This window comes from Sapajus apella, unplaced genomic scaffold (genome assembly GCF_009761245.1).
Source record: "Sapajus apella isolate SASKATOON/1434 unplaced genomic scaffold, GSC_monkey_1.0 scaffold1107, whole genome shotgun sequence".
Classification (NCBI taxonomy): domain Eukaryota; kingdom Metazoa; phylum Chordata; class Mammalia; order Primates; family Cebidae; genus Sapajus; species Sapajus apella.
In genome coordinates, this window is record NW_022438033.1 from 805 (window position 1) to 19,723 (window position 18,919).

Consider the following 18,919-nt stretch of genomic DNA (forward strand, 5'->3'; position numbering starts at 1 on the left):
GTGGATCATCTGAGCTCAGGAGTTCAAGGCCAGGCTTAGCAACATGGCAAAATCCTGTCTCTACCAAAAATACAAAAAATTAGCCTGGGATGGTAGTGCACACCTGTAGTCTCAGCTACTTGGGAGGCTGTGGTGAGAGAACCATTTGAGCCTGAGAGGCAGGGGTTGCAGTTAACTGGGATCGTGCCCCTGCACTCCAAGCTGGGAGACAGGGTGAGACCCTGTTAAAGAAGGAAGGAAGAAGGAAGAAGGAAGAAGGAAGAAGGAAGGAAGGAAGGAAGGAAGGAGGGAGGGAGGGAGGGAGGGGAGAGAGAAAGGAAGGAAGGAAGGAAAGAAAGGAAAAAAAGAAGTGAGGGAGGGAGGAAGGAAGGAAGAAAAGAAAAACAATAGAACACAGACTTCTATTCACTCACTGTGAGGAAATATAGGGTCACATGTATAAAAAATATTAAGTAATCCTGAGAAAATAATCATGTTCAAAGTAAATGCGCATACCTCTTATCAAGGAAAGCCCCCAGGTGTCTTTCAAGGTCTAGAGTAAGTTAGCAGTTGCAGGTAAAACAGCTGTGGAAGGACAGTGATGCGGGGGCCTCAGTCATGTGTGCCTGCCATAGGTAGGCTCAGTGTCATGGCCATAAAAGCACAGCTGGACATGGTGGTGCACACCTGTGGTCTCAGCTACTTGGGAAGCTGAGGTAGGAGATTCACTTGAGCTTAGGAGGTCAAGACTGCGGTGAGATGTGATCGTGCCACTGCACTCCAGCCTAGGCAACAGGGTGAGACCCTGACTCGAAACTAAGTAACTAAATAAAACACTTGCATATTTAAAACACTGTTAGGTGTTAGTGACAGTATAAATTGGTCCAATTTCTCTGTAGGGCCACTTCAGCACATCTTTCAAAATTACAAATGTGTATACATTTTCACTCAGCAATTCTGCTTACAAGAACTTCTCCTAGAGATAATTTCCTATGTAGGAAGACATTTGTACAGGTTATTCACTGCCGTGTTGCTTATAACAGTAGAAGGATGTAAATAAACCAGCTGTCCCTCAATAGGAGATTACTGGAAAAGTTATGATATCTCTATGCAGTGGACTAATAACGTGAACCATAAAAAATGAACACGCGTATGCATTGTTTTGAAAAGAACTCCATGATATATTGTTTTTAAAAATCAAATAAGAGAGCACCAGAAGAAAAGGTGTGTAGTTTTTCTGTACATAGCGTATCTCTAAAGGAAGCATAAGAAAGTAGTCTGTTACTTCCCTCCTGGGAGGGAAAGCAGACAGCTGGGGACTGGGTTAGGAGATCCTTTTACTAATTCTGAACCAGGCAAATATCTTACCTATTCTATGACAAAATAAATTTACATGATAGGAATTCAGAATTAAATTAACTCATGAATTAGAAAATTAATTTATTTTTTAAACGGCTTTCAGCCAAGACTCCCCTCTGTTATTCAGACCGAAAGGATTTAGGGAGTCCCGGCCCCTACCCCACTCTCTGATTCCTGACGCAGCCCCCAAAGGGAATCCACAAACAGAGGGGACTTTGGAAAGGGAGATTGGATGAAAGTATTTGTTTCAGTCAATTACATCATTTCCAGGAAAGAGCCTCCTCTTTTAGCTTGAAATCAGGCTATCCCAGGACCCCACAGAAACACAGTTCGGGGACTTTCCCAAACTTGTTTAATTAGGCTCCTTGCTGAAAAGCTGCGCTGTGGGTCTCTAAAGCAGTAACTGGCCTCTGGAGATGCAATCATCTCTCCACAGGGAACTCTCATCAAAAAGTCTGATACTCGGTGCCTTCTTGAATAAAAATAAGCATCCAAAAGTATTTGCAATATCAGGAAAAGCAGAACAAAGCAGGTAATGCCGGAATGTCTTGAGCTTCTCAACTGCAATGACCAGAGTTGGTCTGTGAGTTCTGATTAAATTCCAGTAAAAAGGGCACTTGACAGTGAAGGCCACTCAATTTCATCACCCTGGCTTGATGAAGAAGGATGAAAGAGAGGCCAGGGGTTCACCTCCAGAAGGAGTTCCCTGTCCCTCTGGCAGGGACAGGCAGGCTCCACGTGCTGATGAAGGGAGGCTGCTGTGAGCTCTGCCTTGGAGTCCCCTCTAGGAGGTCTGAGGCCCAGGCCAGGAGAGAGGGTCCAGGAGGGACCAAGTAAAGGAGGAAGCAACAGAAAAGAGTGAGAACAAGTGAGGGATGGGAATCTTCAACCTGCATGTTCTGTTTGTGCTATAAAGTGGTCATCTGTATAACAACTCTATGGAGGAAGGATGACTGCCCTCCTGAACCGCCCCCCATTGTACTGATGGGGAAACTGAGGCTCAGACAAGTATACTCACTTGCCTAAAGTCTCACAGCTCACTAGTGCCTGGGTCAGGATATGAGCCCAGGTCTCTCTGATGCCAGGGTCCCTTCTCTTGCTTCCAGGACAACTTTAATATAATCAGAAGGACCCATGTTTGAATCAACAACAAATATTTAGCTCTGAAGAATCTGCCATTTTTTTTTAAATATTGTATCTCAATGTGCTATTGGTATAGGCAAATAATTTCCACTGCAAAATCAAAGAAGGAGAATTCTTTTTTTTCTTTTCTTCTCACCTCTCCCATGAGCTGGAGGGGGAAACTCAAGTCCTTTTACCAGGTGACAAGACGAAAGGAAATACCCAAGATCCCCAAAGCCACCAGAATTCCTCCTGGAGGCAGGATCAGGCTGCTGCCAGGGCCATTCTAGATGCCAGAAGCTTTCCTTGGGGACAACATTTGGAGTCAAGATAAGTATATTTTCTTGCTGGGTGGGGCTTTCCATAAACTGTGTCTTTCGCCTCACCTGAAGACAAAACTGGGAAAAACAACTTTACCTTAGTCATGCAGACTTGGATTAGACACAGCAAAGAACTTTCTGACAAGGAGTGATGGATGCGGGTAATCGAGGAAGAACAGACTTGCAATAAGTTGGTCAGTGATAGGGTTTGGCTGTGTCCCCACCCAAATCTCATCTTGAATTGTAGCTCCCATAATTCCCACGTGTTGTAGGAGGGACTTGGTGGGAGATAATTGAATCATGGGGGTGTTTTGCCCCATACTGTTCTTGTGGTAATGAATCAGTCTTACAAGATCTGATGATTTTTTTTTTTTTTTGGCACAATCTCAGCTCACTGCAACCTCCACCACCTGGGTTCAAGTGATTTTCCTGCCTCAGCCTTCCAAGTAGCTGGGACTACAGGTGTGCACCACCATGTCCGACTAGTTTTTTGGTTGTTTTTTTTTTTTTTTTTTTTTTTGAGATAGAGTCTCGCTCTGTCGTGCTCCGAGACTGGAGTGCAGTGACACAGTGTCAGCTCATTGCAACCTCCTCCTCCCAGGTTCAAGCAATTCTCTTGCCTCAGCCTCCCATGTAGCTGGGATTACAGGCACGTGCCACCACACCCAGCTAATTTTTTGTATTTTTAGTAGAGATGGGGTTTCACTGTGTTAGCCAGGATGGTCTCAATCTCCTGACCTCGTGATCCACCCACTTTGGCCTCCCAAAGTCCTGGGATTACAGGCGTGAGCCACTGCACCAGTCCAGTTTTTTGTATTTTTAGTAGAGATAGGGTTTCACCATGTTGGCCAGGATGGTCTCGATCTCCTGACCTTGTGATCCACCCACCTCGGCCTCCCAAAGTGCTGGGATTACAGACGTGAGCCAATGCACCTGGCTGATCTGATGACTTATAAGAGGCTTCCCCTTTCACTTGCCTCTCACTTTCCCTCTTGTCTGCTGCCATGTAAGACATGCCTTTTGCCTTTCGCCTTGATTATGAGATGCCCCCAGCCACAAGGAACTGTGAGTCCATTAAATCTCTTTTTCTTTATAAATTACCCAGTCTTTGATATGCCTTTATTAGCAGCATGAGAACAGACTAATACAGCTGGCAAGGTGCCATGCATATAGTCTAAACTCAGCGGACTGAGGCTGAGTTGAGTATCTCTCACCATCTCCTGTGAGCACCCTGCCATCTAGTCTGAGTCTAGTCTGAGCCTTCTCCCAGGCCCACATTTATTTATACCTCTAGCTGACCCCACCATCAAATGCCTTCTCCTCCCTCTGACTGCCTCAATCCTGTCTGCCTTTCAAGGTATAGCTCAAGTTCTGTGGTCTGCTTAAAGCTTTCTCTGACCACTCCAGCCCATATCAATCTGCCCCTCTTGGAATTCTAGGTAGTCTGGGGCTTAGCCATGGTCATCTGGGTAGAGTGAATAAAGATATTGCTTGGCACTGTCCGTGCTGCCACTTGAGGACTGTTGAGAATGTCTTCACCAATCCAAACAAATCTGAAACGATGCACTGGGAAAGTAAAGGGAACAATGGCTCACCCTTCTTTTCACAGTGATGGTTTCTGTCTTCCAGGGCCCAAGGTTTAACTCACTTCCAGTCAACAGGGAAGAGGAACCTACCAGTCCCTACCCAGTCCCTCTCTCTGCCTACAACTGTTCATTCCATAACTTCTAATCTATATGATGAGCACTTGAGGGCTTGCCCCACAAGATCCATCAGACCTGGTCATTCCTAGTAGTTTCCACCACTGAGAGTGGAATCATCTACTCGCTATGAAGCCCTCCAGGGTCTGACTCAGGCTGGATGACACAGTTGAGTGATTAGTTTGATGCAGACACACAACTTTCTGCAACTGTATTTCTGCCTTCTGCTTCCCAAAGCCAGAACCTTTCCCCTCAACCTTTTCCTTGGCTTCATCCACAGTAGTTGTGCAAGGGGTTTCAGCCACCCATAATTCCATCAGGCCACTCCAAAGCAACTTCATATAAATATGCAGTCCATAAAAAGCAATAGGAGGCCAGGCACAGTGGCTTATACATGTAATCCCAGAACTTTGGGAGGCTGAGGCAGGTGGACCACCTGAAGTCAGGAGTTCAAGACCAGCCTGACCAACGTAGAGAAATCCTGTCTCTACTAAAAATACAAAAAATTAGCCAGGCATGGTGGCGCATGCCTGTAATCCCAGCTACTCGGGAGAAAGAAGCAGGAGTACCACTTGAACCTGGGAGGCAGAGGTTGTAGTGAGCCAAGATAGCTCCATTGCTCTCCAGCCTGGGCAACAAGAGAAAAACTTCATCAAAAAATTAAAAATTAAAAAAAAAAAAGCAATATGAGGCCTGGCACAGTGGTTCATACCTGTAATCCCAGCACTTTGGGAGACCAAGGTGGGCAGATCACTTGAGCCCAGGAGTTCAAGACCAGCCTGGCCAACACAGCAAAACCCCATCTCTACTACAAAAATAAAAATTAGCTGGTATGGTGGCACACATCTGTAGTACCACTATTACTACGGAGGCTGAGGCAGGAGAATCACCTGAACCCACAAGGTGGAGGTTGCAGTGAGCCAACATCAGGCCACTGCACTCTAGCTTGGGTGAAAGAGCAAGACACTATCTCAAAAATAAAAATAAATTTTAAAAAATATGAGTGCTACCCCAAAAAGCAACATGAGTGCTGCCCAAATGAACTTGCTGCTCCCCTTTCAACCTGACTGCTACTCCAAGCCTCTTCTATCAGGAGTTATGTGTCAACAGGCAAGTAACTCATCTCTGATTTGCCAATGCAAAGGTAATACCTGAACTCTACCCTGGGTACAAGGTATTACCTGGCACTATAAGTGCTGCTGAGAATGCACAGACACCACCACCCATAGTAGCCACCACCTGGACAGTGAATCCTATATATAGGAGGTGCTCAATGCTTGTTGAATTAAAGACTCAGGAGGCTGAAGCAGGAAAATCGCTTGAACCTGGTAGGCGGAGGTTACAGTGAGCTGAGCTCATGCCACTGCACTCCAGCCTGGCAACAGAGCAAAACTCCATCTCAAAAAAAAAAAAAATGAATGAATGGGTAAATGAATGAATGGCACAACTGCAGAGGAAATGAGCACGCCCTTCCTTTGGGGCCCCACTGCACCACATACAGAGCCTGGCACTTCCCAGACTGCATAGCGTGTATGGGATTAAAGGTCTGTCTACCACTGGACAGTAAGTTCTGGAGGCAAGGACTGTGATGTATTCAAAAGCTTGTGAACCTCCTACTATGTGCCAGGCACTGCGCTGGGTACTGGCAGGATCAGAGTGGTGAACTAAACCAGGTCCTGCCGGTGGAGCTCCCTGTCTACAGACTGATTGCTCCTTCATGTCCTCGCCACCTGCTCAGTCCAGGGACGCAGTAGACGTTCAGTTAAGTGTTCCTCCTCCTTTGCTCACCAGATCTTTAAAGAAAAGATTTGAAGCTGTTCCACTGAGAAATATCTTTTCATTTCTTCGGAGAGGCTCAAAGGTGATCTTGTAGCCTCTGAGCAGTTCACGAGCAGATTCCTTTAACCGGCTCCAACCCTGCATCCTGCTTCTTTGATTTGTTGTTGAAACCATGTGCCTTTCTGGGATGACCTTGTGCCTCCTGCTCCTTAACCCCTTAAGGCACTGTTCTAAAGCCTCTGATCTTCTTTAACTACAGTTACTCACCCCAAGTTAATGAGTTTACTCCCTCATATTAAATGGGCAACAGTCATGGTTCTCCCCGTCGTTGTACAAAGGGTATTTGTTTTGGATGGTCAAGTTAATCCCCACCCACTAGGGGGGCAAAATGGGCAGGTTCATTTCAAGAGATTGGGAGGAAGTTTGGGTTTCAGCACTTGGTAACATTTACTTTGAGGGAAATCCTCTCTCTGCATCAAGACAAACTTCCTGGAGGAAGAGCCTGCCAATCATGCAGAGGGCTCTAAAGCAGCTCCCAAGCATTGGTAGTAAGAAGACTTAGCCAAGAAATATTCACCATCTCCCAGGCTTTCCCATTACTAGAAAGCAGTGAGAAACAAACGAACGAAAGAGAGACATCACAGTTTGCCTGCCATCATCATTCTTTCATTCAGCCAACACTTAAGAGCTCACAGCCCGGGCAGCAGACACACGACTGGCCCGGAAGGTTCTGCAACAACCAGCACCTGGTCCTGACCTCAAGGGCTTCACTCTTTGGTGGAGGAGACAACTACATAAAGAGATGATTACAAAGCCACCCTTTGGAGAAGGTCCAAACTCCTTAGCAAGGCTATGTTGTCCAGGCTGGAGTGCAGTGGCTATTCACAGGCATGATCCCACTACTGATCAGCACAGGAGTTCTGACCGGCTGTTTCCGACCTGGGCTGGTTCACCCGTCCTTAGGCAACCTGGTGGTCCCCTGCTCCCAGGAGGTCACCATATTGATGCTGAACTTAATGCAGACACCCGATCAGCATAGCACACTACAGCCCAGGACTCCTGGACTCAAGAGATCCTCCCACCTCAGCCTCCCGAGTAGCTGGGACTACAGGCACTCGCCACTGCACCCGGCAGCTATGGCTACTTTTAAGTCACAGTTTCAATGCACTAAGTGAAATGTCCAGTCGCAGGAAGATAAAATGTCAAAACTTAAGGTTCAGGCATCTTCCTTTTTCCAGTTGGAATCTGCTGCAGATAGGAAACCTCTGTCAGAGAAGGAGACAGAGGCATCTTTGCTGGCTTGGGGAAGGAGCATTCCAGGCCAAGCAGCAGTTTAAGCAAAGGCCAGAAGTAGCACCACTTGTTCAGGGACTCCCATGCTGCTTGGTGTGGCTGAGACATTGTGGTGGGTGGAGAGAATAGGGGTGGAGGTGGAGGAGGTAAGGCTGGAGTACGCCACAGGAACCAAATCATGCAGAGCAATCTCTAAAAAAAAAAAGAAAGAAAGAAAAAGAAAAAGTAGCCATAGCTTTGGGTTTTTAAAATTTAAGTCTGGCCAGAAATTTTTGAGGCTTTGTCTCAGTTTTCATCCAGGGATAGGGAGAATAGAAACCTCCAGAAAAAAATATAAAGGAATTGAGAGACAAAAAGATAAATCTATGTTATGATCACATCCTAGGAGCCACAACTGCTCAACCTCCAGGCAACCCACGTCTGTCTTTCCCTTACACTGAGTCCCTTCCTGCGTGGAGGAAGGACTGTGCAATAAATGTTCAATGAAGACGGGGTGGGCACGGGATGAAAAAGGGAACTGTGTAGGGCAGGACAGGCTCTGCCCAGGGAGCACGTGCTGGTGCAGGACTCAAGACTAGCACTGCCTAGGAGTCAGCCTCAGAAGGAAGCCCTTGAGGGCTTTAACATCTGCCTTTCACTATGCAGATAAAACCAGCAACTTTATAACGCAAATGCACCCCAGAAAGGCAATGTAAGTCCAAAGAAGTATCAGTCAAAGTGTGGACAACACATGTCGGATCCTTTCCTGCTGGCGTTGTGCTTGCACAGTGGACACCAGGGAGAGCCACAGGGACCTACCTAAAGAGAAGCGTCATCACCAGGTACACCAGAGAGAAGAGATGGAGGCCACATGGCTGACAGCCCATCTGTGTGCACAGCCTTAATCTTCCCAACCGTGGGATGTGCAGCCTGTCACAGTGAAAAAAGCGAGCCTGACAGGTTAACAAACCTGCCCCAAATCACACCGCCTCTAAGTGACAGACTGGGATTCAAATTCAGGTGTATGCAGCTCCAGAGCCCCTTCCAGCAGGCCACACTGGTTGACTCTGGGTCAAATCTTCATCTTCTTCCATTTGCTTGGAAGCTATTCTGTAAACCTTCAACTCCATGCATTTGAGAGTTGAGAGATGAAGGAGCCATCCCCACAGTCCACGCAGGGCTCGAAGCGGTGGAAGTCGGAGGGCAGGGTGGAAGGCAAGGCTGCTGCTGAGGACAGGAGGCTCTCCCAGGCTTCAACAGTGCCCCTGTGCGCACAGTGCTGCATGCTCCTGCCTCCCCTACCGTGGGCTCCTGCATAAGCGGGAGCACCACCCTCTGTGGCAGCACAGGGACTGGGAAGAGCAGCCAGCACACTGTTCACCCACCCCATCCCTGCTGGCTCCCTCACCAGCCAGCCTCACACTGCAGCTGGACACCCACTGTCTAACACGTGGCGAGTCAGCACGGCTGGACCAAGCACCTATCCAGGAACCAAAAGTCACAGAACCGCTCCAGGAGCTGGTCAAGAGCAAGCAACACTAACTATCCTGAACCCTTGTCAGCCTTCATTCATTTCACTCCTGCTGAGAAACATCTGGGATATGGCCACCCCTACTCCTGTGACCTCAATACAGCCCTGTCACCTGAGGAGAGGCCCCCAGCTCAACAGCAGGGGTGGGACAGGGGACTGGCTCAGCTTTGGGCTTAGCCTGAAACCCCTCAGCTTGCCCACAGCCTGGTAGGACCAATCTGGCCTCACCAACTGTTGTGGAGCAGCGGGGCCAGTCTCAGTCTCCTTCTCTGAAGAATGACCCCTCCTGGGCAGCTTCATGTCTGACTCTATGTTCTCAACAGTGGATGACACTCGGCGGGGCAGGTTTGGAGGGGTGCAGACAAGGTATGCTTAGGGAATGCGTGGCTTATCAGTTGAGAAGACACACAAGCTTCCACAAATTGATATATTTACTTCATTGTCAGCGGAGTACCCACGCACATAAAGATATCTCTGAGTCACTTTAAGTCACATAATTGCAAGGACACAAACACACACTAGTTGATCCCTGTGGCTGAATGCCCTTGGGGAATACTCAAATCCCAGTGGGGTTTCTCTGCATCTTCTGGCCACTCTGGCCATTCTCCCTGAGGCCACCCAGACTCTCCGGCTCCCTTCCATCCTTCCATGATGGAGGCAAAGCAGGGAATGGCAGTCAAAACAAATTGCAGGTGTGCAGAGGCCTGGACAGGCCTGAGTTCACCGCAGCTGCTCTGGCGTCCCCCCCTTGGTTCATGTGGTGTGACTTCACCACTTAAGGACGCTGTCAGCTCCCTGGAGGCAAGGCCCAGGGCTTCGACTTCCGTGGGCATGGAGAAACAGTGGTCAGGAAGAGCAGCTCCTTGGCAGACTGCAGGGTGCGTGACAACTGTGAGGGCTCGGGGCTGCATGCAGGGACAGGACAAGCTAGCAAACAAATAACTGAGACCTGACACTGAGTGGCCTGGCGCAGAGCTGTGCAGGGCGCTGTTGGAGCAGAGGAGGGGCGGGGCAGGACGGCTTCCTCAGAGGGAGCCTTTCAGGCTCCGCCACTAGCATCCTGTGTGAGGCACTTCACCTTCGCCTTACTGAATCTGGGCTTCAAATCCAGAGCTGTCTGGTTCTAAAGCCCATGCGCTCTCTTCTGTACAGGCTGCTCCCTGAGGGGACATCTGCTGTAGGACTCACAGAATGATAAAAAGATCTCCAGAATAAATGGATCACTTTCAGAGAAAAGTAAAAGAACAAAAATACAAAAATAAAAAAGACAGAAAATAAACAAAAAAACACCACATTCTCCCCAAATTTCACATGGTGAGCAGCTGGAAGTGCAAACATAAAGGATGCTGACAACATGGCTGTGGCAAGAGAAGCCTCCGGAGAAGCAAGGTCAGCTTCTCCTCCCGATTTCTGGCTCTTTCAGCCAACAAGGCCAATGGATCTTGCAAACCCACTGCTGCTTCTGAGCTCCAGAAGAGGGGCCTCTCAACATCCAGAGGCTAGGAAGGTCACTCTCAGGGTTCTCAGTTTTGCTTTTTATACTGCAAGACAGAGAGATTCAATGTGAAGGAGGGAAGCCCACAAGGGCAGGAGGACTCTGGGGATACCTCAAGCCCCCATGATATGGGCCTCCTCTGCCTCCTGCAGGGGCTTCTGGGAGGTGGGGAATCCAGGCAGGAGGCACTGGGCAGTCAAATCTCTACTTCATGCCTGGACTCCCTTTCTTCTTTAATGAAAAGGGAAGCTGGCGGGGCTGGGGAGGAGGAGAATAAGGAAACTGAGCACCTGTCCTCTCTGAGTCTTGTTTTAGGGGGAAAAAAAATCTCAGGTGGAGGAGGACCCTTGGAAGCCAGCTGGTACAATTACTGGGTTTAAAAAAAATGGACCCTGGGCCCATACCTGAAGAGTGTGAGTTAGGACAGGGAGGTAGGGGCACACTCCAACTCTCTAGTCATTCTAATATCAGAGTCTAAGGGCCAAGACGCCAGTCTACATTCCTGACTCACTCCCTTCCTCCACCAAAACATACTGAATGCCTCCTCTGTAATTCTGCCCCAGTGTGAATACCCCCCAGAGATGGGGAGTCCCTCCCCAGGACAGCTTTCCTCTCTGCAATAGCTCAATGCCACTGCCGGCTCTGCACTACGGCTTCCAGGAAGACTGTTCTCTCCTCCTTCTTCCTGCTGCTCCCTCTCAGCGTGATCAACACTGTTGGGCAAAAAACTGCCTTAAAGGATGAAGAGTGACAGCCCCTCCACACTTGAAAATATAAATGCAGCCAGAAGGTATCTGCCATCACCTTTCAGCTTCTGGAGGAGGGAAGCAGCTGGATGGTGGCCTCCTCCACAGGGACCATTCTCAACTGTGGGGCAGGAGTGGCCTCTAGTGGTCATGGGGATCATGGCCAGCATCACCCCAGCTCGCAGGCGGAGCCAGGAGGCTTAAGCACCTACTTTATTCATGATCCAGTCAGCATCTTCAATGGCTCTTTTAATAATTTGCTGGATTCTCTCAGGGTTGTCTTCATCTGAATGAACCCGAAAACTCTGCAAGTTTAAACATAAAGAAAGATGACCAGATGAAATTCCCAGGACCAGCAGCTTCAGAGCACCAGTTGGGCAGGTACACTGCTGGGCACTTCATACCCAGCAACTCTCTTCATCCTCCATAGATGGTGATGATTGTCCCCTGTAGAGACGAGGAAACAGAGGCTCAGAGATCCTTACTTGCTGCTGAACAACAGCATTTGAATCCCAGTCTATGTGACTGCAAAGCATGTACTCCTGCCACCAGGGGAGGTGCAAAACTGGCCAAGGTACCCCAAAATCAAGCTGGGCCCAAAGGCTATCAGGCCATGGAGGCCAAAGGGAACTTCCATCTCTCTTCCTCAGAGGAAGCTGCTTTCCCCAGGGTGAGATCTCTGCATGGGCTTCACAACAGGGAGGAATAAGCAGGGCTTCTCCAGATAGCCACACAGGGAAGGGAGGGGAGGCAGTAGAGAGAGTGGCTTCAGGAAATCCACCAGGCCCGATGCAGAGCATGGGCCGCTGTTTGCTTTTGACCAGATGTTCACCCTTGAGAAGTAACCTAAGATTCAAAAAGAACTGGCGCTGGGCACAATGGCTCACCACTGGGTGCGGGGGCTCATCCCAGCACTTTGGGAGACTGAGGCAGGCCTCCCAAAGTGCTGGGCCACCTGAGGTCACGAGTTTCAGACCAGCCTGACCAACATCAGAGAAACCCTGTCTCTACTAAAAATACAAAATTAGCCGGGCATGGTGGTGCATGCCTGTAACCCCAGCTACTTGGGAGGCTGAGGCAGGAGAATCACTTGAACCTGGGAGGTGGAGGTTGCAGTGAGTCCAGATCGCGCCACTATACTCGTCTCAAAAAAAAAAAAAAAAAAGAACCGGCACCTCCCCCCCACCCCACCCCCGTCACTCCCGACGCCACACATCCTCCTGCTCCTCTTTAGGAGCCCCCTCAGCATCCACCTCTGGGATGCCCTCCCTGACTCCCTAGACAGCTAACTGCTCCCTTCTCCATGTTTCCACAGCCCTCTGTGGCTACTGCTACCTCCATTTTTTTTTTTTTTCACTTTCCATATTATATTTGTAAGAATTTTAGCTAACTTACTATTCGGAAATGATTTCTCACTTACAGAAGGTTGTGGTAATATGCAAAGAATTCCTACCAGAATCATCGATTGTTAATATTTTGCTACGCTCGTTTTATCATTCTCTATGTCTATGTATACGTTTTTTCAGAAGTATTTAAGAGTAAGTGCAGACACACTGCCCTTACCCTTAAACATCCCTATGTGTATATCCTAATAAAAAGGGCGTTCTCTGACACGACCACAACAATTAAATTCAGAAGACTTAATATTGACACACTATAATCTATAGCCCATATTCCAATTTCATGCACTGCCCCAGTAATAGTCTTTTTTTTTTTTTTTTTTTTTTTTTTTGGGGCAGGATCTCACCTGTCACCAGGTGAGAATGAAGTGGCACAATCACAGTTCACTGCAGTCTTGACCTCCTGGGCTCAAGCAATCCTCCCATCTCATTTGTTAATTTTTTTTTTTTTTTTTTTTGAGACAGAGTTTCGCTCTTGTTACCCAGGCTGGAGTGCAATGGCGCGATCTCGGCTCACTGCAACCTCCGCCTCCTGGGTTCCGGCAATTCTCCTGCCTCAGCCTCCTGAGTAGCTGGGATTACAGGCACGCGCCACCATGCCCAGCTAATTTTTTGTAGTTTTAGTAGAGACGGGGTTTCACCATGTTGACCAGGATGGTCTCGATCTCTTGACCTCGTGATCCACCCGCCTCGGCCTCCCAAAGTGCTGGGATTATAGGCGTGAGCCACCGCACCCGGCCTAAATTTTTTTTTTTTTTTTTAATAGAAACAAGGTCTATGTTGCCCAGGTTGGTCTTGAACTCCTGAGCTCAAACAATCTGCCTACCTCAGCCTCCGAAAAGTGCTGGGATTACGGGCGTAGGCCACCACGCCTATAATCTATAATATTTTTTTTAATTTTTTAAATATTTATTTTACTTTTTAAGATGGGGTTTCACCATGATGGCCAGGCTGGTCTTGAACTCCTGACCTCAGGTGATCCACCCACCTAGGCCTCCCAAAGTGCTAGGATTACAGGCATGAGCCACCATGCCAGGCCCGTAATATTCTTTACAGCTATTTTTTGGGGGTCTAGGATCCAATCTGGAATCATGCATTACATTTAGTTACCATGTCTCTTGAGTTCTCTAATCCAGAACACTCTGTCTTTCTTTGTGTTTCACAACACTGACATTTTTGATGACAGGTCAATTAATTATGTGCTGGATGGCCTCTCGATCAGGGTTTACCTGATGTGTTCTTAGGATTAAATTCAAGTTGTGCACTGTTGGCAGGGATGCCTGCGAGATGATGTCGTGCCTCACAGTCTATTTTAACTACCCGCTTAGCTGCCTCATGCATGCCCTAGAACAGCTAGTGTGCTGGGTGATCCACCCTCTGTTTCCTGGACAGAGAGGAGCTGGGCAGCCGAGCACTGGTTTCCTGTGGCTGTTACCACACTGCCACCTCACCACCATCGGAGAGACTAGCCCTGTGCCCTGGCCTCTGACCCACGCCCCCAAGCCTGCCATCAGAGGCAGCCCCCAGACCCAGTGGACCCAGCTCACACCTGCCTGAGGGCATGCTTGTAATGCTGCTGGATGCCCTTGGTTGGCAGCTGCCGGCAACAGCGCAGCAAATATCGGTAGAGCTGCAGTGGCTTCTGAACCAGTTCTGCCCCTGGCAGTGGGGCCATCTGTGAGACTCTCTGTCCCTGGAAAACAAGGAGCATCACTTCTAGGGCACCAAGCCAAGTTCTAGACTCAGCTCTGGCCCCCAGGTCCCAGCACTTCGGGAAGCAGGCATGGTTGGTGCAGAGGCCCAGTGCCCCTCCTGTCCCATCGCATGGAGCCTGCACCTTGGGCTGGGCTGGGTGTTTAGTCCTGCAGAAGCCCCAGCCCAGAGCAGGCCCGCAAGGACCAAGAGTGAGTGTGGAGGGAAATGTACAGCCTCATCCCTGGCATCTTCTTCCTGGAACTCAACTTCAGGTGGTGTATGAGTAGGTGTCCCTCACAGGCAGGGTAGGAGAGATAAGCAGGAAGACCCTGAGGGGCAATCACTAGGAAACCAGCTCTGACATTAGCCATGGCTAGTGAGAGCACAGGCCACAGAGGGGAGAATGCCCACAGGCATGAGCCTCGAAACTCAAAGTATGCTCCTAAACCAGCAAAACCCACAGCACTGGGAGCTCGTCAGAAATGCAGTCTCAGGCCCCATCCCAGACCCACTAGATCAAACCTGCATTTTAACAAGAATGCCAGGAGATTTGCATGCACATTTTAAAGTTTGAGAAGCATGAATCTAGGGGGCTCTGCACAAAGACACTGGACAGAGTCACTATGGTACACCCAGAGACTGGGCATGTGACTTCATTTTACTATGAGTTATGATCAGAATGACAATGGGCTGAGTGAGGTGGCTTACACCTGTAAGGTGGGCAGATCACTTAAGGTCAGGAGTCCAAGATCAGCCTGGCCAACACGGTGAAACCCTGTCTCTACTAAAAATACAAAATTAGCCAGGCTTGGTGGTGCACGCCTGTAATCCCAGCTACTCTGGAGGCTGAAGCAGGAGAATCGCTCTACCCTAGAAGTAGAGATGGCAGTGAGCTGAGATCGAAACACTGCACTTCGGCCTGGGCAACACAGTGAGACGCCGTCTCTAATAGATCTGTCTCTGACAGATGAATCACAATGAGCACTTGTTTGTCTCTATTTACATGTAATTAATGCACACATAAGAAAACCAGTCACAGAGAGGTCTGGTAACCTGCCCAAGATCACACAGCTGATAAAAGTGGAGCTTGGATTTGAACTCTGACAGACTAGCCCAAGAGTCTTATTCTAACAACAACAAAAAAAAAAAAACGCTGTATTGAGGTACAGTTGACATATAGCCAACTTCATAAAGTATGTAATTTGGTAAGTGCAGCCACAGGTACACACTGGAGAAGCGAGCACCATAATCAAGACAGCGAACATATCCATCATCCCCAAAAGTTACCGCATGCCTTTTGTAATCCCTTCCTCCTGCCCTCTCGACATCCCCAACCCTAGGCAGCTGCTGCTCTGCTTTCTGTCACTAGAGTTGTGTGCGTTTTCCAGAGTTTCGTATAAATGGAATTACACAGCATACTCTCTTTTGTGTCTGCAGAACCCACATTTTTCTCTATATTAAGGCTCTCTCTAAGGAACCCACAACTCTAGCCTAAACTCCTTTTTTTTAAGGGAACGATGAGAGTATAGATTGTTTTAAATGGCAGGTTCTAAAACATATGGGCTTGCTAAGCTTTCATCAGGCTCCTGCCTGAACCTGGTATCCCAGTCCCTAGCCTGTCACTCCAGTCTCCACACCGACACCAAGTGAGCACTGGAATCAGTGTCCTGGGCACATCCCAGTCAGCCACAGGAACTGCTCCCAGACTCCCCAAACCACCAAGTAGGGTGCTTTTCAGTGCACGTGCAGCTCCCTGGCCGCGGACTCCTTCCCATCTCCTCCATGTGAGGAGCCTTGTTCATCGTTCCAGGCTCAGCTCTGTGTCCTTCCTCCAGGAAGCCGTTCCTCTCTGGAGACAGAGGGGCTCCCCCTGTCCTCTGTGGGGCTGCAGAGCCCTGTTCACGGTGTTGCCAGGGACTTATCTGCTACCTCACCTGTAGCTCTCTCTGGGCTAAGCACCTGGCCTGCAGTGGGCTCCACTCACTGTTAACTAAACAGAATGAAACTACTATCTCCTCTGTACAGAGAGACACCCTCTATGTTCCAGATGAAGGAGCTAAAAGAGACCCAGTGACTGGCCTTAGTTTTAAAGGAACATACAAGAAAAAAGACAACCCCCCTCCTGTCACCCCCTCCAAAAGAACCAGAAACTAAATCTATCAGATGCCCTTAAACTAAGAAGGGAAGCTTAGCTGGTTCCAGAGGCTCCTTTATTCCATTTACAGCACATTATCTCCTCGGCAACAATAAATGTGTCTCCTCAGCTATGTTAGCCAATTCCTCCTGGTTCCCTGACTCTTGCTCTGATGCTGGAGTGGACAGATATTTGTCTGACCCCCACCATCCATTCTCCCTTCTAGTAACAGCCTCAATGTGCAATCTGGGGTGCACTCCTCCCCAGGTCTCAACTCAGAAGGTCTGAGTGGGACTATATCCAGTCCTAATCTATCAGAGATCTGCATCCACGTGGGTACAAGGACTGGCTCACACACAGGCATGTGACAAAAGCTAGCTAGTTCAATCAAAGAGCATCACAACACCTCTGCAGAAGTGGTGTGAAAGGACTCTAGCTCCTTCGCACTAAACTTGATGCTGGGAGGATTTGATCTCTCTCAGTGAAGCCATCCTGCCTCTAGAATCCTGAGACCACAGCCACATAGCAGAAGGCAGAGCTGAGACCCTAAGAAAAAACAAGCCCAAAGAATTTATTTATGCCAGGTGTGGTGGCTCACGCCTGTAATGCCAGCACTTTGGGAGGCTGAGATGGGTGGATCGCTTGAAGCCAGGAGTTTGAGACCAACCTGAGCAACTCAAACAGCCGAGGTTGTTGTTCTGTCACTTGTAACCCAAAGGGTACTAACTGTCGGACAATCCTGACCTCACAGATGCTTCCACGATGCACTCTGATGGTTCCAGCTGTAAGGAAGAGTTGAACAGGACAGGGCTCCTCAAGTTCCTCCTGCTATCAATCATGACCTTGCCAGTCCAACTCAATATGCTTTAGCCCAGAAATCAGAGGGGAACCCATTCAAGGGTGGCCAAGACCATCAGAGCAACCACAGGAGACACACCACCGAAGTTCCCCACCTGATGGGTAGACTCCACTGGCAGGCTTCCCCAAACTATATAAAGTAGTAATCAAATATTGTAAAATGCTAGTCGCGGAACAGATGGTTACCATCTGCAGTCCTCAAAATTAACATTTGGAAAGAGCACAACTTTGTTTCATTACTTAAAAACTCAAGCAATACTTAGTAACCAACCCAGCAAGTATGGGCGGCAGATTATTTTCAGCTCAATTATAATACTTAGTCATTCTCAGTAATAACTAGTAGAGAATACATGTGTGGGTCCACTTAGAAGAGCTAAACTAAAAATGTTTTAATTTAATTTAAAGTGTGGGTTTGCTATTATTTAAGGGGCAATGAACCTCATAGCATCTTTGCTAAAACTGCAGTGAAAGCCTCTGGCCCTGGCAACACTTGCCTCCCTTGCCCTGCCCTTTGGACTTGATCGTGGCCTCTGCACCCTGGCTCCCCATCTCTGTGATGGCTCCTCCATCTTCCCAGGCAACCAAACCAAAATCATCACCAGCAACCCAGGTTCCTCCTTCTCCTCAATCTCCATGCCACTGGTTTCTAAGTCCTATCAAATTTCATCTCTGAATGCCCCTCACATTTGTCCCCTCCTCCCTACTCCACTGCACACCCTTGGTTCGGACTCTCCTCTCTCTGGGACAACTGCAACAGCCCCTAGCTGGTCTCCCTGTCTTCCAGTCCATTTCCTGCCAATTTACTCTGCCCAACAGCCAGAGTGAATCTTTCTAAAACATAAATCTCAGGGTGTCCCGTCCTTCCACAAACCCCCAATATCCACTCCTACTCCCATCAGTCATGGCAACTTTTCCCAAAATGTTGAATAAATACCTGAAACTAATTTAAGTAGTATATGGCCAGCATTTTTTATTATAATGATTTTAAATTTATTTTCATGTGTAATGAGGGGGAAAAATACATTTTCATAGGTATTAATTGCCTAAGGCAGTTTTTTCAAATGGGCATAAAATTATTATTTTTTTTGTTTTGTTTTGTTTTTCTATCAGCAGCATAAAAACGTTGCTTTTTTTTTTTTTTTTTTAATGTATAAAACAAATAACAATGCAATTAAAATGTGGACCTGGCAAAAATCATGAGGGTCCTGAAGTGTGGAAAGTATCGGTCTTTCCTCACTTTTTTTACAGAATAAAATCCAGGCTCCTTTCCATGGCCGCAAGGCCCCTCTCGATCTGGCCCATACCTACCCCTCATCTGCATCTCTCACCACCCACAGCCTAGTCCAGGCAAACCGAGCCCTGTATGGCGCACTCCATGACAGCCCATGCTGTGTTTGCCATTATGGTCTCAGCACTGGGACAGAATGTCTGGGATGTATTAGTTGGGGTTTTCCAGAGAAACAGAACCTATAGGACTGGCGCGTGTGTGTGTGTGTGTGTGTGTGTGTGTGTGTGTGTGTGTGTGTGTG

At 48.2% G+C, this 18,919-nt stretch overlaps 1 protein-coding gene across 1 annotated transcript; it reads right to left on the reverse strand.

Moving 5' to 3' along the window:
- Positions 1-9,470: 9,470 nt before the first annotated feature.
- LOC116546606 (LYR motif-containing protein 9) lies at positions 9,471-15,190 on the reverse strand. Its single transcript, XM_032272806.1, has 3 exons — positions 14,253-15,190; positions 11,516-11,608; positions 9,471-10,603 (listed from the first exon to the last, which is right to left on the reverse strand). Exons 1-3 carry the CDS (start codon positions 14,412-14,414, stop codon positions 10,586-10,588), a joined length of 273 nt encoding a protein of 90 aa, XP_032128697.1. The 5' UTR covers positions 14,415-15,190; the 3' UTR covers positions 9,471-10,585.
- Between the last annotated feature and the right edge of the window lie 3,729 nt (positions 15,191-18,919).